Raw genomic sequence first — 24422 nt, 5'->3', positions numbered from 1 at the left:
GAAAATAAAAAAAAAAAACTATTTGACTGTGATTAAAAAAATGAAAACATTAAAAATATCAAAACACTATTGTAGAAATTGAATGCACAATGCCACCCTGGATTCTGGACATCCCATCACCAAAAAGAGGTAGAAAAATTAAAAAGGACAGAGAAAGACAGGGGAAATATGACTGTGTTATATAGAAGAGTCTATTAAAAAAGATATTTGAAATGTTAGAAGACTGTTTAGATTACAGACAGCTGGTGCATAAGAGAGAAAAGTTGTATGCAATAACAAAAAAAACCTCCCATACCTATTTCCTACTATCAAAAACCCACAAATAATAGGGCATTCCACAAAACAACCATTTTTAAGTTGGGTTTTTTTACATCCCATTTTGCACAATACAGAATTAACCAGTAACACTCACTGTCAGAGGATAAAGAAGCCAACAGCTTAATGGAATTTAGAAGGGTTTTAGATATTTATGATAAAACAACCATACCTGATTTTATATGAAGCTTTTCATCTCTAAAAGTGCTTTTACAGAGCTCTTTACAAAACTCAAGATCTCTATTCTCCATTTTACAGACTCATAAGAACATTATAGGTAATAAAATGCCTAAAGGGCTTTAAACACTATTGCTCAAAGCATCAAGACAAAAATTACCCTACTGTCTGGCTACAATGACAGAATGCAAACAGGGTGCATTATTAAAACCTCTAGAGAACCTATTTGGTGTACCCAGCTCCCAGATTCCAGTTAAATCTTCTGCTGAGGTCAACCTGTTTCCAAGAGTCTTACATATTCATTAAATTACCTGCCATTCGAAGGACTTGTGACATTGGTGATGAACTCTTGCTTTCTTTCCACAGAACAAAAGAACTGCTGCTTATGGCCTTTCATATTAAGCCTTTGGGATGCTGGGAAGAAACTTGTGGCACACAGTGGGTGGAAGCATCCCAAGCATATATGCTGTCAGCCATCCTGGACAAGAGCACTCTTCCAGACATGCCTGCAGTAGGAGACTGGACTGGAAGAGCCAGGCTGTCGTTTGGACTCCCTACAGAGGGAAAAGAGGATGTCATCACCTCTGCGGTGGGGTATCCCCAAAATACAGTTGGGTAGGGAGAAAAGACAAGTCAGAGAATATAGGAAAGAAATCTGATCATAGTCCTTTTCTCTTCCACCCCCGATAATGACAGGGCCATATGCATGGGACTAGTAAAACTGTAGAAACAGCTTTAGACAACTACAAGCACAAACCAGAGAAATTAAAAAATGTCCACCTCAATTTAACAGTGAGAAACTGAAAGCTGTGGCCACGCCAAAAGATCTGTAAAGATGCTTAGGAAGGATACAGCTACTGGTGATATGAATAGGGTACTTGGGTGCTTTAAAAACAGCAATACAGAACACAAAACCCATTTCAGTGACAGTGTAGTTATATCTAAGGGGCTGTTATTGCCTCTTTCAACTAATCTGAATAAGCATACAGTAAATATAAAGTACTACAGTCTTCACTGACACTAGGAGCCTGGTAATCAAATTGACTGGCAGCAAGGATGCTGCAGAAAGACACATAACTCTAAATGGAATTGTTATTGCCTGCTTTTTGTATTATCTTTCCTACTTACCTTTTACAAAAGCTCATTCCTAGGCACACCAGATATTTGCCATTCAGATGCTTCCTTATACCAATACTAACTGATCATACAGCTGATGATGGATAGACCACACCTTTGGAATTGGAATAAGTCCTGGTGCAATGTACCTCAGTATCTAATAATTTGCTATTTGTGTGAGTTGTGTATAACTTAGTAAGATCCTTTAGAAATTCTGGCACAACAGTTGGTTGCCAGTGGGATAGAAAGGAAGAAAGAGCTTTATAGTTTGGAAAGGATTAAGGATGGAGATGATCTTCCTGACTGAAGTGACAATTTCTCAGTTTCATAAACACAGAAACAAGGAGTCACACAACTAGCAGGATGGCCAGTAAACACTAATGGAACATAGATGATGGGCCTACAGATAGCTGAAATCTAGTGTGGGTGCTGTTGCCTTGTACTAGTAGTGCTACAGGTAGCTGAAATTAAAGCAAACATATTTCATAATTTGTGCAAAACTTCCCTGGAGATCATAATGGACTCTTCCAAACCTAGGCCAACACATTTCATGCTAAATAGATATGCAAGCTCACACTCAGAGAGCCATCAGGACTCTGAATTTCCACATACAAGCCATCCAAGTTCTGACATCCCACCTGTGCCACACATACTCCCAAGTCTTCCTGCTAAAACCCCTATTCACAATTTGGTTTGTATAGGTGAGTGAAGGTTCGCCCAGCAACAAACCACAAGTGTGAGATGCCACTTGGTTCAGAAAATATTTTTACACTAGGTTGAGGCCCACCTCTTTGGCCAGTCACTCCCCAAGCTGCTCTGGAGAGTAGGAAGCAGTGTTTCTGAACTGCAGGGCAAAGCACCCGCAGTCACCTTGCTGAACCCTGCCCTTGCTGGCTGGTGCATGCACAACCAGCACCAATAGCCTGCTTCTGTTCCATCTTCATTTTACTCCAAGCTCGGTCATTTGTGCTCTGATTATCTCTCATTACTGACGACCTTGCTGTAATGAGTTTTAATCTGCCTCGTATTAATTAGAAACATTTTCATTAGCCAGCTCAATTTTAGGTAAATAGCTAATAGAAGCAACTGAGCTGCAATTAGTTATCTGTGGGGCAGTTCAGGATAAAAATCAGAAGAGAGCAGCTGTTTCCCCTCTAGACACCTCTGTGATACAATGCACTATTCTGTGTAAGTCTCCTGAGCCAGGAAAACAAGAAGCACAGGGAAGGGCTGGGCAGAGACAAAGGGAAAATAACATGGTAAAATAACTGGGCTGTAGAATTTCTGTGTCTATAGCAGGTATCTGGGAGCCAATATAAGCTCCCTACACCCACAGACTTTACCTCTGGTGAATGAGGTTCTCCTCTTGAGGCTGTTTTAACCTGTGACTGTTCAAGAGGTCCTTGACACAGGCTCTGTTGTGTGGAATGTACATTATCATGAATGGTTACTTACACATGAGGATCAGATCAGATTTGCCCAAGACAGAAGAATCAGAACCATGTATACACAAACATAGTACTTGCAAAGACAGCAGGTTCATAAAAGTGCATTCAGTGCCTTGCTGTCCTGATAGCTGATACACAAATAGATCCGTGCTGTGCTTCACTGCAGAGAACCCAAGGAGGATAGAAAGTAATTCAACAGCATGTCTGCAGAAGGCACAGACATTCACAGAAGCCACAATGAAATGAGGCACGTCTTGATCCATTGATCACAGAGCCTGCAGCTCCACGGAGGCAGGTGAAATGATAATAAATTTGACACAGCACCTCTCAAAATCTGGCTAACAAAATTAATTCACTTCAGCTTGGATCACAACACACCTTTCCATCAGTCCTAGGAAGTCCTGTTTCATTTGCTGTTTTCAGTTGCAAGCAACAGTATCAACCAAGATGTATTATATTCAGAAGTGTTCCCTAAACAGAAGCTGCTGACGCACTCTGCAGAAACTGCATGCTATTGACAGAACAGCAAAGAGATGATGTTGTGAAGTAAAAATTACCTGAAGGGAGAACACTCCCTAGACAACTATTTCCATGTAAGAAAACTGTGGAAAGGCAGTAGCATGGGAAGTGAGGGCTGGTCTTGAGCTATGGAGAGGTTGGCAGAAGAGTTTAAACAAGGCCACAGTAGCAATTAGCTGCCACTGAAGTTCATACAGATTTGGCTACACTTTCAAAGCTAGGTGAAGAATCCTCAGTCTCCAGAAATGGAGATGTGACAGCTTCTTCCCTGAGTTCTCACACTCCATACTGCAATAAAACAGAGCTGGAAAAGCCATGAACTCCACAGGAAGCCACAACATGCAGAAGACAGACTGAAAGGCACACTGAAAGGTAAGTTTTATGAGGATGGATGGCCCAAGCACCATTGAGAAAGCTCAGCTAAGTCTCATCTAGTTTAGCTGAGGGTCCAGACAGGGTAGCTTCACAGTCTGCTCTCCTACTGTGGGTGTGCATAAAGTAGGAAGCACAGAGGCAGCTGCTGCAGCTGGAGGGGAGAAATCATCACATCCACTTTGTCAACGCTGAAGAATCTGGGCTGGCATTCTTCTCTTCCCAATAGTCGAATCCCACCCTACCAGCTGCACGTCACAGCTGACCTCCAGTCAGGACCTATCTGAGTCAACGTCAGCCGATTAAATCGTGCAACAGCAGCTTCTCCCCCTTGTACATATGTAACTTCTCTCCTGGCAGGTCACTCCAATAGCTAGGGGAGCAGAGCAAGCCAGCTCCCTCTCTTACAGCCATGCAGACACACACCAGCATTCACCTTGGTGACAGACCCTAGAAAGAAGGGTTTTTATTGCAGTGTCTCTAAAGAGAATACAGCCCCTTACCAAACTGACAGAGGCAGATTCCTTCCCCCTCCTTTAATCTGAGAAGCTCTGACCCTTAAAGTACAGACCTCTTCCCACAGGAACAGGATGCCTGAAGAGGAAAGAGACAGTAACACATGAAATACCTACGAGTGATTAAATTGGATTGACGAGGAAGTCAGGAAAGATAACAACCGTGGGATTACACTGTCAATTCCAAAAATCTGCAGTGACTGTCAAAGTACCACATCCAACAGAGAAAGTGGCTGCAGAGCCAATAAGTCATCACCAATGGCAAAATGCGCTTCTACGTTCAAAAAAGTGCCTATATTAAAAAAGAAAAAAAAAAACCACAAGGAATGTCCCTTTATTACTCAGCAGGTCTGTTCCCTTCTGGATATCCATCAGAGTTGCTGACTTCAGTGAAAAAAAATATATAAATAATTCCAGCTTTTTCATCTAGTTGATACCACACAGCTCCGCACCAAGAAAGGCATCTGGTGTTTATAAGCATCCCATCAATGTCACCAGTATGGGAGACTGAGCTGGTGTCTCTTCTGATTCATACACAAGAGACTAGTTAAATTGCAATTAGACGGTCCAATCCTTTCTTGCAGCCACTCCTGTGCTTTCTCATTGAAAACAACAGGTTTCTGCAGGTGTCAGTGGAAGCGGAATTTGGATAAAACACGCTTATGTGGGTGCCAGTGAAGGTAGTAGTTGGTCTACTGAATCCTTATGGCTGCTAGGAACACAAGAAAAAGGGAGAAACTATATTGACTATGAGAGTGCTGCTTTGAAATAACATGAGATAGCAATTCAATGAAGCAAAACACAAATATCTGACATGGCACCAAGCTAAAATGAACAAAAGGAGAGCCCAGGTGAGGCCATGTTACCCTGAACAGATTACTTCTGCTCCCACAAAAAGCAAAAGGAATTATTTTCAGCAGTACCAGAGGCAATTGCCTCTACTGCAGCTGGTATCACAATGAACAATACTGTACATGCTTCCCCTGCACTCGGCTGTGGCTCACCAAGGTTGTGAAGGGAATAAAACTGAGCTCATCTTTGTCTAAAACTACATATTCAACATTTCTCCATCAACAGTCAAAGATGGCCAATGTCTAACCTTGGCTAAGAAGGCAAATAGTAAACTCAAGACAAAAGGTATTGGTGCAAAACCTGACAGAACAATGACACTGGCAAAGATCCTCCAAAGGATCAGATCTTGCTGACCAAGTAGAATCACTGTGTATGTTCCCAAAGACAACATCTGCAGAGCAAAAACAAACGACATTAAAGAATTTTCACAACACAAGATGGACAAAGCAAAGAAGTTAAATCACATGCTAATAATCCTATCTATGACTTCCAGCCTCAAATATTTAATATTAAAGCATTTATATAATCCACACCGAGATCCCATGAAGAATGAAGTTACAGTGAAACGAGGAGTTGATGTCAGCAGGCAGAAGACAGAAAATTACATAAACACATTTTTGATTCAGTCTCCGGAAAAGAATGGAGCTTCCCATTCTCATGGCAGGAATGGGGATTGTGTATTGATTACCTCTGAATATTTGCTCCTTTTCTGGACAGAGTGCTGCAGGGACAAACACTTGGCAGGAGATGGTAAGAGGGGACTCAGTCCAAACTACAGAGATCCTTTGATCTGTAGTTGCCTGACAACTTGAGTAAGACATCGAGGCAAAGCTCAGAACATGAACAGACTTCATCCAGGAGCTTCTTTAAATCTACATTATTTCTGTTTTGAAGTCTATAATTGGCTCCCTCTTAATGGTTTGCTCATTAGCACCCGGGATTCATGAGCACCCCATAGTAGCCAGTCAGCCATGACTTACATACCTAACTGCCTCTTTGAAACCACAATTATGAAATCTACATGGATTGCTGTCCAAACTATTCATACACTGCTTTTAAACACAGAAGTGAGAAATACAGCCATTTCTAAGTCCTCCTCTTCCGAGCATTGACAGAATGGGTCAGTCACAGAGAGGCAAGGTGCCTCAATCCTCTCTACTACAGGAAAGCAGACATGTTTGGGCCACAACAGCTCCCAGAGAGCATACCTTAAGAGTAATTTGGAGCAAGTAGTCTGCAACTTTCAGGGGAACACAAGCATACTGGCAACAGTTGAGTTGGAACTCAACCAGGACATTAGTTTGGCCTCCCTAATACAGAAAACCCTTAGTGGCAATAAAGCAGTCCAGATAATGACTTAATGTCTTGTTCTAAAATCCATAAAATTCCCAAGTCCAGAATTCTTCACTTCAAGCCTTCACGATGCTGCTCAACCATGACCTAGACAGAAGACATTGGTCCAACACCAACCATGAAGACCTCCCCTCCATATGGCAATGCCTCCACCCTAGTCATTTTGGCACATAATGCTGGGAAACTGAAAGCTCAATAAAAGCAAGCTTGGAAACCCATTCTGTACTCTGGTCCTAGTTTTTCAAATCTCCCATCTCTAAGAAAAAAAATCTGTTGGCTTACAGAGAAGCATGTGTTTCTAGTACTTATATGGGAGCTGTTAGATTTTACTACTCAGTTGCCTAAAAGAAAAAAAAGAAATCCCCTCTGTTGGCCGATTAATCTGTCATAACAAGATTCTTCATAATTAGTTTGTCCCTAACCATGTTGCTTTGTAATGGTAGCAAGAGAATATTTCAGGAATGGCAATTACCTCTGGTGTCAAGATGATGAGGGAAACAAATGTTCAACCATCAACAAAATGCAGTGCCTTTTCCACTCCCACCTGATGGTGGGTGACAGCACTGCACATCAGAATTACAGTGCAGGTAATTACTAGGCATGTTGCTTTTGAGAATTCATTTCCCCTCTTGAGAAGAAATTTGTTGAGCAATGCAGGTGAAAGGAGGGGCATCTGTCACTGGGATGGGGGTCCTGTGGGTAAACAGTCTTACCAATACATAGCTTCATTAATTTACTACACATATATCCAATAATTATAAGCAGTGAACACTATTTAAAGGAACTTTCTTTTATTAGCTACACATACATCCCACCATTTCTAAGATTATGCAAAAGGACAGAGCTTGACCTCTTTATTGTTGCTTTATTTAAATCTAGTATCCTTCAAATAAAATTCACATATGCATTAGTTGCTTCATCCATACTAATAGGAAATACAGGGGGTTTCTAGCCTATTTGTAAATAAAAGAGCTCCTCGGACAGTGAGTTCACTGTTTTTCAGCATATTGTGGAACTTGACATCTGACTGTCTCTGGAGTGAGATTTACAGGAATGAAACTACAGCACACACACTGTGGAGCTCATCTTCTCAGATGAGGACAAATTTGTGCCAAAGTTGGGAATCTAGTCCCAGAGGGGGACTGGGAAGGGGAAGCCTGTTGGTCTGGCTGTCATTGACACAAATGTGCAAAGCCTGGAGAGCTGTCCTGCCTGGGGTCGGCAGTGTATCCTCCCAGCACTTGGATTGTGGCAAGTCTTTCCTACAGGAGTTACCAGGGAATGCAAGGCCAGGTGGGGTAAGCCTGTATCCAATCTGCCAGCAGGGCAGAGGCTAGGCAGGTGGCAACCAGGGCTGAGGCATCAGTAAGCAGAGGAAAGGGCAGAGCTGGAACAGGAAGGAAGCTGATTCAGGCCTGGTCCAGGATGGCAGTAGAAGTAAGCAGAGTGCTCAGCTGTGTAGGGCCAGTGTAGGAAGCTGTATGCATTCAGATGGAGATACACCAGGAGAGATGCATGCATGAAGCTGCTTCTGCATGCATTTTACTCAGTACTTAATCACATCACCAAACACTTGCTACCCTAAAATCAAAACATAAGTTTAAAAGGATCAAACATCACCCTCGCTTCTGGTACAGATTTAGTCTGCTTTGGGAAGAGTGGAAGTGAAGGAACATTGCAGAGGATACAACCCAGCCAGTCAGGGCAGCAGGAATTGGTATTGCTCTTGAGAGGCCCTCACATGCACCACAATGAAGTCATCTCTTGTCTTCAAGCACACAGTCCTGAACTAGTATCAGCTCAGAGTGAAGAAAGTGCAGTTCCAGCTAACAGCCTTGCTGTTTCTCAAATCCCATCACTCAGGAGCCATCACCCAAATTTAACATTTCCCAGTCAAGGATCACCATTCTGTATATTGGCACAGAATAACTCCCAATTCAGACTGACACAGCAAAACATCAGCTTACTGCAAGAAATGAAAGCAAGGATGTTGTCCTGCAGAGGAAGTAGAGAGACATAACAGGTGACACCAAGGCATTGCAGAGATGAAACAGCTCCTGCTGAGCTCTGGAAATGCCCGGCTGTGCTGCCTCACTGTGAATGCAAAGGAAAGGGCCCAAGGGAGAAATGCTTATCTTCCCTACTTCTCTTCACACAACAGTTCTAGGATAAACAAAGCCTGCTGCCCTTCAGCAGTTCTGTAAAAAACAACTTGTGTTCAGAAAAGCCCCATAATAACAAACAGGCTGCACAGTTACAGAGTTCACAGGGAACTCAAAATGAGTACATTTTCAAACAAAGACTGCACAGGCAGTAAAGACATTTTAAGAGACAGTTTTTTTTGAAAAGCAATTCTGCTAGTGACCTTTTCAGTGAATTTACCTCTAAATTCAACAAAACTAGCAACATATTAAATGGATTCAGGCTTGGCAGAAGGCATTTCATAAAATACTGGGCAGGTTCATATATGTACAAGTTTACATGCAAATTATTTGTTAAAGTGGAGCTCAGAACAGAGTGGAGGCCTTACAAACACAACCCTTGTTTATCTGCTGTCTGTGGCTCTCTTCCATGTCATGTCAGCTCAGTACACTGACAAAAACAAGTTGTTACTGGTGTCAGAGCTGCCAAAATGATGCTACTGCAGAGGAAGGAGCAGCAAGCTGCTCTGAATGGTGCACCATCAGCAGAACTTGCAGCCACTGAGATAGAACTCTCAAGCCAAAAAAGATTCAAGTAAACAAAAAACCCAACAAAAATAAAGACACCCCAAGCCAGGTCTACAGGACCAAAACTAGGCTTGGCTAATGTAGCAGTGAATGTGATTATCATCTTGGATTAACTCCTCCAAAGCCATCTTTGAACCTTTGACTCTGTTCAAAAATAACCACTTTACTACAAGAACTCCCACCTGAACTAACTGGCACATGTCTACAGGCAAACAGATGAGCCTGTCCAAAGGTACAAAAAAATGCACATTTCTAGGCAGGGCACCTGAACACTAGTAAATAAAGCAATGGGTAGCTTTAAAACCTGACGCTGAACAATACTTTTTGGTTTATTCTTAGAACTAAATCATCAACATAGCTTCCTTTTTTCCTTGTCCACAGGGTTTGCTCAGGCCTGATGGAGTCATACCCTAGGACATGAGATGGAAGAACATGGAAGTTCCTTTCAGAGACACCTTTCCCTCAAGTATGCAAACAATGTAGCCCCCACATATTTTAAAAGGATTTGCCTAGAACCATCTAAGATGCCTCCCACATTGCAAATACGTTCAGAGGAGTGTTTGCAAGACAATACCCACCACAGCAATTCCCTCACCACCGACTTAACTGGCTAAATGAAGACACTTGCTTGACAGGTAAGGTAATTGTGAGCTGGCCTCCAGCACATTCTTTTATCAGATCCACTTTGGGGAGAATGTGATAAGGTCACTGCTTTAGCAGAGTAAATCTACAATATTTAGTCCCGCTCTGAAATTCCAACCTGGACTGATACTTGAAATATCCTCTACATGCCACCTATTCTCTTCACCCCTGGTTTTACATCTAATTTGTACTCCTAATTTGGAGTCTTTCAAGATAGTATTTCACTGCAACCTAACTACAAGAACCTTAGAGAATGGAACAGAATCCCCAGTATAGGTCTTGCTAAGGACTCAAAGGGCAAACAAAACAACACTTCAGAAGTCCACTTTGACATTGCAATTATATGTCTCTAATTTTCCTAGCCTCAGATAAGATTATTTTTACTCACAAGCCAGCTGTCTTCCTGTTCTTAGAATAGATTAAGTATCAGCTACCTGTCAGTTCTACTGATTTTACACATGGCCTCCAACAACCATATGGGCTATTCCCTTAAAAGTTGGACTCAATTATCCATGTGGGTCCCTTCCAACTCAGAATATTCTGTTTCTGTGTACCAAATAAACTGCTCAGTAGTCTAAGGCTACACAGTCCTTCATTAAGAAAACATCCCTAATCAGAGCCTGATCCAATGTCAATGGGATCAGTGTTGAGTCACTTACAGTAGCATCCTAAGTAATTTCTGCCTTTTGTCTCCTTCCCTCTTTACACAGATCTTCAGCATCTGAGAAATCCCATGTTTGGGTCTATTTGCACCATTCAAATCCAGGGTGAAAACCTAGGCAAATCAACCACGACCATGAGCTCTTAAGAGAAGATACCATCTCTTGCCATACCTCTTGACGTTGCACTGCTGAGCATTCATTTCACACTTGGACCCAAGGCATAGTCCAAACACTAAATAAAACCTGATTATTTCTCCACTTCTCATTTGTTCCTTTTATATTGTTTCTTATGATGCAAACTCCTTAAGCCTGCATTCTCCCAGCCCTTCCCAATGGTTTCCCCACTCTACCAGATCAGACCTTCTTCAGATACTACTCTGGCTACTATGTACCTCTTCAGCAGCTCTACAGAAGCAATGTGATGAGGTCCTCAGGGATTCAAACGAAAAGGGACAGCCCCACCTGGAGGAGGGACAGCTAAATGCTCCCCAGGCATACTGTGTCACTCCTGCTGGGAACACACTTATGCTCCAGGAGCAAGGCACTGCAGGGACAAGCATGCACAGCCAGCAAAAGAAATGCAATGAGGCACTGCCTTCTTACCCTCACTTCTCTCCTTCCTCCTTCAAAAATGTCACAGTAGATGGGCTTTTTCTCCAAATAAATCACTGCAGATGACTGAAGAATATCTAGTTTCATAGGCAGAGATCCCACAAAAAACAGACCTTTCTAATGCTACAAAATTAAAACTCAGAGATGCTACGGCCAGAGCATTCAGCTGACACCACTCAAAGCACAAGGAGGAAAAGGAAGTGTCTTATAATTACAAGATTTATTTTACAGCTTGTTATGTTTTCAGTGTAAAGCTTTCATGCTTTATGTGTTGGCAGGAAGTTTGGTAGACAGCAGTGCTCAAATGTAGAGTCATCAAGCGACCAGCTGGCCGTGATAGTGGCTTTTTTAGATTGCATTAGTGTTGACCATGACTTTTAGATGAAGAGGTATCCTGGGGAGCACATAATAGGGCAACCAAACATGATCAGCTCAGGGACTGTGGATGGGCTCTGAAGCTCTTCACCTCTCTATTACTGGTTCCCATTTAGTTTGGTGACAGAAAGTCACTGCCACCTAATGGCTATTTCATATCTCATAAGAAAGTTCATTTGTTTCTCATCTCAGTTCACCAGAGGCTGAAGCACAAGTAGATCCACCACAGCACAGACTGGCTATGGTGAACAGTCCACAGTTCCCATTCACAGCTGCCTTTTTGAAGGAATGCCATGGAGAGTTCCTGACAACTTCTCTGCAGATGCAGTCCACTTCCATCAGGAAGAAATTTTTTAGGACATCACTTAATATTTGAGGCACATAGTGTTACTGAATCACAAGGGCAGGCCAAAGACAGACTATTTTATTGGTCTGAACTATCCAGAAATTGTAGATTATTTTTGAAAACACACACATGTACATTCATTCCTCTTCTTTCCAAGATCCTTCAGCTGTGCAACTTCACTGTGAGACAAAGCTCATTTTGAAAATACCCACTTCACTGTGAAAAGTAAACATAGTAAAGCCAGGAAGAGCCTCCAAGGAGCAAGAAATTGTATTCTGTATAATGATGGCACAAGGTTACACTTCCCAAGTATTTGCCCAGGTACTGACAGCCCAATAACCATAAGTTTGAATGAGGAGAACATCCTCATTCTGCTCTCAAAAGGAGGACATTTAATTAACCTCCCCAAATGGCTTGTCCCTGACAAAGCAATTTTGTAGCAAACTAAGTTAATTCAAGAATGGATTTCTACTGTCTTCTGAGATACCTTGACCAGAGATCCTTTTTCTCCTTGCTGTCTCCTCTTCATTACAAAAAAACCCAAAACTCATAGCAGTAACCTTTTGTCTTACAGAGGAAAACAAAAAAAAAGATGTTCTGCTCATATTTTCAACTGTGGCCACTTGTGCCAAAATCTGCAAGACAACTGACCCGTTGCAACCCTCTTACTACACTGACAATTCAGAATTCCATTGATACCAGCCTTTAAACAAAGTGCATGCTGTAACACACCTCAACACAGTAGGATAAACAGAAATTGATGCCAGCAATAAGGAAGTGTCAGCCAAGACATCCAGATGCTACACTGAGAAGAACACTGGAAAAGTCACATGGTTGGCTGACTTGGTAAGGGCCAACAATCATTGAGGGAGAGGAATATCAGAGAAATGTAGCCTTCTATAGAATAAATTTTTTTGTTGAGAAAACAACAGGTAAGGATATGGCACTGAGCAGGCTGCCCTCCTTCTTCCTCTGGCCCAGTGCAAGCAGGAGTAGAAATTAAAATAAATGCCCAAGCTTACATATGCAAAGATGTCGAAAATAATTTAATAAAACAGCCATGAAATGAAGAAAGGTCATACCTCCCCTAACACTCCTGATACTAGACCTACAGACAAACGATGTCTTGGAGTCAACCATAGCTACCACTGCCTTGGACATCAGTACACTGGCAGTACCATCATATGCAGGAAAAGGGCCCACGCTCCAGGAAAGGACCCCTAACTTAGGAGAAAGATTGAGTTTCCAATGTGGTTGAGCCATCGGTTGTGAAATGAAGCAACCATTGGGAAGGACATAAAGCCCGAGCACATAAGCAGGTTGATCTCTACCTCAGGCAGGAGCAGGAGTTAAAAATTGCTGCTGCTGAGGGACAGCAATGTGTGCCATCTGGCAAGTGGGTTCTCGTATCTCCTGGTTGACAGGAGATCCTGGGAGAAGCAAACTAACCTCAGGACACACAGTGAATTCCCATATACTACTTGCCACCACATGGAAAGCAGTAAAACACTCCCCATGTGCTGGCCATAAAAAAAAGTGCTGGGAACTGAGGGGCTTAGAGTATTAGCATCAAAAGTGGTCCACAAGGGACAGAAATATATAGTAAAATTGAGGATAATTCCTTGGAGCTAAGCAGGAACCTGGCTAAAAGTCCCTGGGGAAGCCATTTCCTTCTTAATCTGCTTTGCATTTAATTGTTCCAAATGACTATATCCCTGTTTGGCCCTAGTAGGCTCAGGGACTGGTGGTGCCACTGAACCTTCCCATCTCTCATGCAAGGCCACGGTAATTTAGAGACCCCAGTTTAATGTCTAACTGAGAATGCATGGAGAACAAGTTAAGCATTATTTGCACTGGAGTAGCATCACCAGCAAGCTCAGTACCAGAAGAAGATCCACAGAAAAAGTGTTTTTCCACTTCCAGCTGCAAGTACATCACAGACATATATATGCACCTGTACCCCAACACTGGAGACAGAGGCACAAAAATAGGATTCAGACTTCTTGGCAGTCCCATGGTCACCAGATCTCACATTCTCACACACATACAGATATATCCTGCCTCATAGAGTCTCTCTCCTACAAACTGTAACTTCTTCCTATGTATCTATAAGAAGGAGCTAGGCTTAGCATAGAGACAAGCACGAAGTTCAAAAGAATGGCTCCTTGCCTTTCTTTATTTCATGGTGGTGCCAGGGCAAAAAGGAGACAACATCTCAGGTCTTGGCTTTTTCTAGGAAAGGGTCAGGGAGGGGATTTCTGGCTCTCTGCCAATAAGATGGGGACAGTAGGGGAAGAGGTAAGACCTTCCTTATACCTCTGGTATCGAATTACAACATCTCTCTTCCAGGCACAGCACCAAAACTGCATCTGTAAATCAGCAGCTAATTCATACACATGCTTAAAAGAAAATGACAAACTCTCGGTATATATAGAGAAGGTTAAGCTGGCCTCATTAGAAGGACAGAAACAAAGAGAGCACAATGAAGGGCTAAGATTACTAGACCTCTATCCAGGACAGAAGCTAGTAGAAGCAACATCTGGATAAGTATTGTTAAAACACAACACTTACTTGGGTGGAGTATTCACACCCTCTTGGTCCTATCCAGTGACTAATCTTAAGTGGAGTAACTTCTTACAAGTCATTCTGAGCTAGTACAAGACCAACAAAATCAGCTGCCACAGAGGTTAAGAGCTGTGAGGTGGTAAAGACTTGGTTGCCATCCACTTAAAACTGCACTGAGATAAACAGTTTGGTGTGCAATTGCCCAGGTCCAAAGCATCTCCCATGCCAAACTGATGCTCACTAGCACAGGTTCTAGAAGCACAATGCTGAAGAACCCACAAGTGCTGTTCCTGCCAAGCTCAGCGGTGGCACTCCATAACACCTGTCAACAGCAGAACTGGCCTTCACTGATCAATGAGTTTCACCAACTCATGCTGTGACTCTGCCAAGTTCCCATCTCCTGGCTCATGCCCCTTTATGCAGCTGAAGGCTAGTGCTGGCCATGCTGGCATGCTGTGCTTGCCACTGGCTCTGCCATATGCAGGAGCTGACTAGTCCTGGCCGCCAATCATGGAGGCCACAACTCTGTGCAATGCTAGCAAGCAGGGCCTCTTCTGGCTGCTTGGGGCATGGATTGACACATCATTAAAACCTGCATAACAGAGGTTAACAAAACCATGGAGGTACAAGGCAAAAGGTGAACAATTTGCAACAGCTGCTGCAAATTCTGCCAAATGATAAGCTGTCCACAGTACTGATAACTCCACAACTTGACTGTTGCTCAAGTAAGCTACATACACTTCTGCAAACCAGGTTTCAAAGGTTCAGGACAGAGACCTGGGCAGATGGACAGTGAAGCTCCAGACTCCAACACATCTATCTCCAGTTTATGCCAGGGCATCAGTGCCACACACTTGGGATGGGGAGCTACATTAGAACAGCTTAGCATCTTTAGACAACAGAGGATGAGAACAAGCCCAAGGAAGCCATTCTGCAAACCATCCCAGACACACTAAGACCATATTGATGATGTGTTTTCTGCCAGAGGAATACTAAAGCATGATGGAGTCCAATTTCACTGATTTCTCTTACTCAAGGCTACTTCCAGCTTTGTAGTCAGTCCCTCCAGCCTGAGAATCCCTGGAGAGCACCACTCCATGCATTATAACCAGCCACATCAATGGCCTAAATCCTACATAGACCAAGAAGAAAAATGAGGCTTCAAACATACTATGCAGACTGGCCTAATTTGGCACAAGCTCTACCTCCCACTCCAAAGAGGCCTTGAACTGGAATAGCAGAGAAACCCTGGCTAATATACATCACAAGCACTCAACTAAAACCGGGTGTCATTCACAGCTCAACAAGCTATAGGGCTATAGGCTGGAATAAAAGGTGCAGCACAAGACTTGAGAGGAGCAGTGCTTGAGACAAGAGACAAGCAGGGGATGCTTGTCTTCCTTCTCACTAGAAATGCTTTTGCTATTATTGTTAATTACTGATGTCAAAACACAAAAGCGTGTTTTGCAATGAGATGTACACTTCTTTGCACAATTCTCATTTCCTCAAAGATCTGCAAGTCTGATTCATCTCCATTATCTCCCTTTCAACACACTCCTTTTACTTAAACAAGTCAGCCTTCATGTTATAGTGATTACCAAACAATATGCAGAATAAAAAAGCACTGCCAGGCCACTCTCAGCAGCTGACTATCACACAACCAGTCTGGGCAGCTGAGATGTGGCAGCAGAGCCCAAATGCATACACCAAGGACTTGAGTCTCTACTGGACTTAAGTGAGCATTGGATGCATATAGCTAATTTTGACAAAGGACTTTCTTCACTGGCCAATGTAAGTCCTGCAAGATGATGATCTAACATGGCCCTGTTATCTAATATTGTTGTTAACAATCTGTTAACAATTATTAAGATGACAGCATTACAGCAACCCACCTGTGCCTTGCAGTTTCCAAGGAATGCTGTTCAGTGCTGTTACCCACCTGTGATTTGAGGAATTCATACTCCTCTGATCCGTATGGGACACTCCGAAGAGAGGTGAGGTAGTCATAGGTGATAACTGCTGTCTGCAAATGAAACCAAAAATGCTGAGCAAGCTCTGCAGTTATCAAAACAATAAAACTTTTGTTAACAACATTCATGTACCTAAAGCTTCAAAGTTTGGGCTCCACAGTGAAGCCTATAGCAACAGACTCATTAAAAAATTAAATGAAAATACTTTAATTTTAATGAACACTTATAAATAGAAGTGCAGGGGCCTCAATGGTATGTAGCTATATATAAGCAACACTTGACACTCCTATACTATCTTCTATTTGAGATGCTCAAAGCATTTTCCTAATCTCTGTACAGCACCTTGCACAGCAGACTCACACCTTCAGTCAGCCATCTGGGGCTTCCACAGTAAGGTCTGCTGCTAGTAACAGAGACCATCCAGACTCTGTTTGTGCCCCATCAGTTATCCCACACTTGACAGCTCCTAACTGCTAACTCCAAACCAGCTTGCTCTGGGTAGAGGCTCAACAGGAAACACAGTGACTAAAAACAAACTCAGATTAACACAAGCAGCAGTACTTTTGGGGATGTTCAACTGCACAAAGGACTATAAGGCCAAATGGTCGAATACTCAATTACAAAACCAGGATATAGGATCCAGCTCAAGTCTGTCAGTTAGAGATTCCCACAGACAATGGAATTATATTCTTAAGTGCCTTAATGATTTCTGAAAACAGATCTAGGATATTTCATAATTCCTATCACTAAAGCTCCTCTCTTCCCACAGTCAGAACGTCAGTGAATGGGAGAGAAACATACATGTCGTGTTTGGAGGGAGAGAAGGGAATGTACACCTAGAGAAGCCTGTCCACTAATGTGCCATTTGAACTTCAAGATCCTTACCATGAAAAATCATTTGCAAAACTCCCATTGAAAGTCAGTTTTCCTCAAATCTCCCTACTGAAGGGGTAGTATTCCATTCTGGCACAGGGTACTAGCCCCACCTTTCACCATAAACATGCCCAGGAAGAGCACTAAGTACAGTCAACGTATCATGAAAGACAGGGAGGAAAGGGAAGCAAACCTGGTTTGAGACAAAGCCAGCAGAACTGACAATAGGGAAAGAGTCAGAAGCTCAGAAATGCATCCAAGAGTGGACCAAGCTGGGAATCAGTAACAAACAGACATACTCTCTCCTTGTGGAGGTTAGGTTTCTCAATGTTTCCTGTTTTCCAAATTGTAAACTGAACACAGCAATTTTTTTCCTGGCTTTTCAGGCTCTCTTGCCCCTGGTGAAGTCAGGAGCTGCACAGCTACAGTTGAGACCACTCAGAAGAAAAATTTTTCAAAGTATCTTCACAACCTCAAAGAACAACTTTGAAGTGGAGGAAGGTTTGAATCAGTCTTGCATGAAGGCTTGAGTTGGTTCTTATTTTATCACTGGTCCACAAGGGTAATTATCACCTCCAACTCAAAAAGAAGCAGCTAACAGATTGGCCTGTATTACAGAGGAAGAGGGAATTAATTAAGCGGTTGCTAATTACACTGTAATCTTAAACACTAAATTAATATTATGATGATCCTGATAGGCAACTCTGACATTGCCAAATCCCTCCCAGTGTCTAGCTACTGCACAGAATGTTCCTTCCACATAACCAAAACAACTGGTATACTCTCAAAGGATAGGGCAAATGCACAACAGCTCTGCCAGGTTTCTAATTTTACCAGAATACAGAAACACTCTGTAGCGTGATGCTGCCCACACCACTGACTTCATTCTCATCCAAGACTAGTGCTGTCATTCATGTTACAGTGTGAGACTGAAGCTCAGAGTTATAAAAAGATACACAAAATCAACCAATCTCTCCCTTTCCAAATGCCAGATTACTTTAACTGAGCTTGCATCCTGCCCAGTGTTAAACGTCCCATTTGGTATCAATGAATTCTCTGTACACTTTTCCACTGCTCCTAAATCTATCCTCAGATCTTACCAAGTCATGGCACAATGTTCCCCCTGAATAGCTGTCTACCCATACATAGCCAGTTCCCGAAACAGAGGCTTAAAAAGAAATGTTCTGCTAGTGAGTTTCATCGAGTTTCTTGTGGAGTCTGCAAAGAACTACTGAACCAACATGCATAAAATACAACTAGACCCAAATCTCTCCTTTCAAACTCAGATGAAATCTGTCCAGAGTCTCATAGTTGTACATCAGGTTCCTTGATCCTCATGTGTTCTTTTCTCTAGGCTTCTCTTTTGTTTTGTTTGCCTCACTGTAACTTGTCTTAAAGTTTTGTGTCTGCTGCTGCTGAACTCACTAGCTCTTAAGAATTGCAGTTTCTTCATCACAGTCTGCTTTAGCCTGGCTATGGTTCAACAACAGAATCAAGCATCCAGAAAGCCAGAGCAGGGCTGGATTGAAGGACAGATACTTTAGGTCCATGTAGATGTCGCCAGTATCCAATATCAAAAAATCACTTGTTTGCTACAGAGATTTATGAGCTTCTTCTCGTCTGCTCTCTTGGCTTCACCTGGTCCATGACTAAGAATGACAGCAATTCAGGCTGCCTGTGCTCAGAAGAAAGCTGACTTCCAACTGTCCAACAATGAGCAGGCAAGGCAGAGGTCACTGGTGCAGCAAGACTAAAGAATCTGTCAGAAGCAACTCAAACACATGCAGTCATACATACCAGAGGAAAGAAAATTCATTCTTTTTTAAAACATTCATTTTTAAAAGTATACACACAGATTTAAACACATGCTGCCATCACCTACAGAAGACTGAGCACTGGTAACTTGGTTTTGGGGTCACTGCTTGCAGCTATGGGTGCAGAACCCTCTAATGCATTTAAGAGCAGGACCAGTGAAGCGCTTTACAGCCAATGACCTGTGATCTCCCTGAAGGCAGAGAACATAAAAGTCAGGCATGTGATTTGCCACTATCTAAAGCAAAGAATATTTCCTTTCCCCTACTTGCTATTCTTCAGGAAAGTAATCTCTCACCATCACTCAAAACACGCACCAACTGCACAGCCTCATCACTGGAACTTCTCATTTATTTTTGTCTTAAATAGTAATTTACTACAAAAACAGTGGCTTTAAAAAGACTGAGAAACACTAGTCAAGCAAACAGAACTCAAGGACACATTGGAGAACCCAAACACCCTGAGTAACAGATTCTCCTCAAGCAATAAGAAACTCCTTTCCCTCTCCATGCCTCAGTGTCCTGTGCTTTAAAAGGGAAGGAGCTTCTCCCTGCTACCAGGCAGTACTACCTTATGGTCAGGGACAGAGCAGGAAGCTTAGCCCTTGTTAAGTAAGAAGGAAAGATTACAGTTTGTATTTCTGCCTTCACCCTTTCAAAATAAACATTCATTTTTCACAACAGTTTATGATGCTGCACGCACATGGCACCTGAGCCAACCCACAGAGCTTGCTTTTTATTGCATCTGCCCTCAGGAGCTGACTCCTTGTAAAGCTCATTAACAAAGTGCTTAAAAGTCACAGAAAATGCAGACAGACAGCTGCTTACCACTGGGGGTCTGTAAATGATGGAGATTGTGGCCTGAAGTGACAGATGTATAATGCAAGTGAGGTACAGGGAGACTGATACCCCCTCCAGAGTCTCTGCTCTCCATGTTCCTGGCTGCTCATGGATTCATCAATGAACATCATCAAGGAGAAGGCAGCAGTCTCCATTCCCAGTTTTCTGAGAAATATCAGTGATGCTAGGCAGATGTAGTATTCATTTCACACATCTGGAAACCACTCCAATCTCAGATGTATGTAACCACCCATCCTCACTTGACTCTTGCTTTGAGAATGAGCCTCAAAACACCAGTCCTTCTCTCCCCAAATCTTATACCAAGGGTCATAGGGCAATGGTTACCCTTGTTTATCAATGCAACCAGGATACTTATAACAAAATGTAAAAATGCCACATGCAGAGAAGAGAGTTTGAACTAAATCACTCTTAAAATGCAGCAGGACACTGCACCTGGGCAATTGACCTTGAAGGGTGGCTGGTGAAAACATGGGCCCAAAATAATCCCTTGCTCTGAAGATCCCACCCTATCCAGGCAAGCCAATGCAGCTCTCTGCAGCTCAGTATGTCCATTTTTCTCTTTCCAAAATGTGCAAACAACAGCTGTATTCCTTACGTGCTTTCACCTCCTTTCTCCCCACTGCATGAAGAACTTGAAGAGCTCTCCACAGACATTCTGATTTCCTAAACCAGCTGCCAATGGAAAATGCAGACAGGGAATGCAGAAAATCCCGAGTTCTTGTGAACTTGAATTCCCTTACCCATCTAGGAATCTGCCTGCACATTGCTAGGGTAGAACTTACTGTGGCAATGGCTCGGCCCACACGAACAACTCCAAAATCATTAGGATCCAGGAACTTGTTTCCATACAGATAGATGCCAGAAGCAGCTGCTGTCAATGAGGCAAATTTCAAGGCCCTTAGTGCCATGACTGATGAACCCTGCTGAGACACAAAACAGCAACTGTAACATCTGATAAGGACATAGTGATCTGGCCTACAGCCCCAGAGGACCTGACAATCCAAGTTTTAATTGTTCCTTTCCTAATGACACATTGGTAGCACTGCCCCCAGCCAAGAGCTCAAGCAATCACACAGAAACTGAGGGTGTTGTTCATTGCTATTCCTAACTCAATAGTGTCTATAGGCCACAAATCCAAAAGTAACTCACTGCTAGACCTTGCATCTGTGCAATGAAACATTAGTTCAGGATCCCAAAGGCTTTTCAAGGAGACACAACAGGTGCAGAAAGAAGGAAGCATGAGATCAACAAAAGTCAATTCTGATCCTATCAACAGGCACTTCTTCAAAACAAATTTTTGAGGATATCACAGTGTAGGCAGATTTTAAGGGGATAACAGAAGATATACAAAAACATGTTTTAAGAGTTCCTGTAACATCAAGAACACCCAAAGCTTGTCAGAAACTCTACCAGGCCAGTTCTGAAAGTTCCACACCAATGATGAGTGGTCTAGGAAGAGGCAATGCATCCCAGAAGGCTGCATGCCACTCTAGCAGTTGGTGCCAGACAACCACTGAGAGTGCAGGGGATGAGGGACCTAATCAGAGTAACCAAGTGGGATTTGTTTTCTCATTATGACTATCCCATTCAAGTGCCAAACAAGGAATGTACCAGCAGAACAGTCATGTGCAGGAATCTACAGCCTATTCCTAGCTCTGTCACAGGCCCAATACAGGCCTGGGGTGAGACACATCTCAACCACTTTTTTCCTGTGAGACAAGGGTGGGGAATGAACACATTTCCCACACTAAGCACTTTGGATCACTACATTCATTGTTTGCAGAATATAAAGTAGCATAAGCATGTAACTCATTAAGTGCTAATATATATATTTTCCATTTCTTTATGTAACTGTTGAGGACTCAGATATGAAAAAAAAAAAAATCAGTGAATTAGATACATTTTTCTTTCCTTTCCCTATGGCTGGTATTGGGCAGAAAGTATGACTGACCATTCCTTCTGCTTCTACTACAAATCAAAAGGTATTGTCACTTCTCTGCAAGCTCTCAAGAGCACCCTTGACACAGTGCAGGCTCTTACCCCATCAACATGGAGTCTACTAATCCTGCCTCTCCAAGCTTGACTGAGAAACTTGCCTACTTCTCATTGTGAAGCTTTAGCAGGGGCAGTCTGGCTTGTGCCTTTTCTCTTGGAAGCCTTGTAACCAAAAAACACATTCAGTGACACAGGTCAAGTCTTTCAAAAACAGTTCACCAGAACACAATCAGCAAAATAAGCTAATATAACACAAGAGACCTTTGTACATGAACCTTAGCTAAACTTTATTATTTCCTTACAAACCCTAGGTAATTGTGAGGCAGAAAAGCTGAGACATATTCTGTTGGTGCCTGTCAGAGCTGCCTGCAGCAACCCAGTTCTTTCTCCTGTCAGAATGGGTAGCTGGCTGACCAGGACTCCTTTGAACCTGCAATCAAACTCGACAGAAAATAAAACCTGAGCTCTTGACTGCAGCCAAATGTACACACACTTCATAAATACCAAAGCTGCCCTGCTTCCCCTGCCTCATTGGAATTCTAGAAATTTTGGGGTTTCTTTCAGCAGGACCAATGGTTTTTGCACAGAGATCTCTTGTATCCTCTGTCATCTTCAAAAGTCATTTTTTGCTAAGTGTTTTAATTAAACCATTTGTGCTCCTTGTACATTTCTGTAAAATTTCAAAAAGTGAAAGTTGCAATGACATTTTCTTAACGGAAAAGATGCCTCTCTTTTTCATTATTTTTTCCTTCACTTTCTCAATTACTATAAGAACATTTTATTGAAAGCAGGATGCAGGTCCATCTGTTCTTGCATCTTATTCCTACCTGAAGCTATAATCTGCAGTTTGTTACATCACATCTATTGCCATACCCACCAGCTGTACATCACAAATGGAAGATGGGAACTTTAGGCAGCAAATAAACATGAAGCAAAGCTGAATTCTTCAGCAAGAAAGTTCCTGCTTTCATGCTTAACATGTTGTAGCAATAAAAAGGGAATAATTAAAACCTCTCCAATATAAGGTACAGAAATAGAATTCTCTGAAGTAAATTGTATTTCAGAGTTTTGCAGAAGGTATAGAGGAACCTGTTCCATGTAAATGAGCCATTACGACACCCCAAGGGATATCTTGAGGGCCCTGTCAGCTGTGAAACAAGCCTTGGGATGTCACTGCCTCTCGTTATTAAGCCCTGCGTTGACAGATCACCTCCAGCTGTTTTTTCACCTAGGTGAGGTGGCTTCTTTGACTTTCACACAACTTGGCGCACCGCAGCGTCCCTGGCGTTACAGCTAGATTCCGCTCCCAGCAGGGGCGGCCGGGACGGGGCCGGCTCCCTGCCGGAGCCCCGAAGGTGACCCTACGGCCACTGCCCAGGCCCGGGAGCGGCGGCGAGGACAGCGGGGACCCAGGGCCGCCCAAAGGCGCGGCCAGGCCGCTGCGGGCCCCGAGCCCGCGTCCGCCCCGCGCCCGAGACCAGCCCGTGAAGGACAGAGGGGCCGGCGCCGCCCGCTCTTGGCTCTCCTTCAGGCCGGGCCGGCTCTCCCGGAGCAGCGTCCGCGCCCCGCGCCGCTCCCGCCTCCACGAACAGCCCCGGCCTCGCCGAGCCCTGCGACAGCCGGGTCCCCGCCGCCGGGGCCGCAGCTGCGGGCGGCATTCGCCGCCTGGGCGCGGAGTCCCCGCAGGGCCGAGGCGGCCGCGGGGGTGTGAGGGCGGGAGCGCCGGGACGCTCCGCCGGCGCTCGGAGCGGCACTTACCGACCGCCTCAGCGGCACTTCAACTCGCGCGCGCCCCACGCCGCTCCCCCCTCCGCCTCGCACACGGTACGGCCCTGGCCCGCGCGGCACGCCGGGAAACGTAGTCTGCGGGCGCGGCCGCTCGGAGGGGCGGGGGCGCGGTGGGACTGCAAGGGGCGGCCCGTGGACGAGCCCACGGGGGACTCGCGGGGGGAGCCCAGGGAACGGCGCTGCGCTTCGACGGCTCCCGGGCTGCGCTGGGCCGTCAGCCCTTGCTGCGGGAAAGGGCGCAGTCTGCGCCCCGGATTGCAGGATTGCAACCTCCTCCCGTTCGGCAACTGCAAGGTAACGCAATCCCACTTTGTCAGTGGTGCTCCCAGAAAACCCATCTTCTGCTCTCTTAAAAAAAAAAAATTAACATTTAAATTAAATTTCACATGCTATTTCACAGAATCAGCTCGGTTGGAAAATACCTTTAAGATTGAGTCCAATCTATGACCTAACGCTACCTTGTCAAATAGGCCATTGCACTAAGTGCCACATACAGTCTTTTCTTAAACACCTCCAGGGGCAGTGA

At 43.7% G+C, this 24422-nt stretch overlaps 1 protein-coding gene across 3 annotated transcripts in view; it reads right to left on the bottom strand.

Moving 5' to 3' along the window:
* Positions 1 to 24204, bottom strand: part of ADCK1 (aarF domain containing kinase 1) — a 72890-nt gene extending 48686 nt beyond the window's left edge. The window contains exons 1-3 of one of the 3 annotated variants that reach the window (XM_079308560.1): positions 23867 to 24204; positions 20896 to 21036; positions 16538 to 16621 (exon numbers count right to left, since the gene is read on the bottom strand). In XM_079308560.1, coding sequence (XP_079164686.1) covers positions 16538 to 16621; positions 20896 to 21021 — 210 coding nt within the window. In that variant the 5' untranslated portion in view covers positions 21022 to 21036; positions 23867 to 24204. The remainder of the gene's footprint in view (positions 1 to 16537; positions 16622 to 20895; positions 21037 to 23866) is intronic. The other 2 variants (XM_079308558.1, XM_079308559.1) reach the window with 2 other exon arrangements.
* Between the last annotated feature and the right edge of the window lie 218 nt (positions 24205 to 24422).

This window comes from Erithacus rubecula, assembly GCF_903797595.1.
Source record: "Erithacus rubecula genome assembly, chromosome: 6".
Classification (NCBI taxonomy): domain Eukaryota; kingdom Metazoa; phylum Chordata; class Aves; order Passeriformes; family Muscicapidae; genus Erithacus; species Erithacus rubecula.
This window is presented reverse-complemented; position numbering and strand designations above follow the sequence as displayed.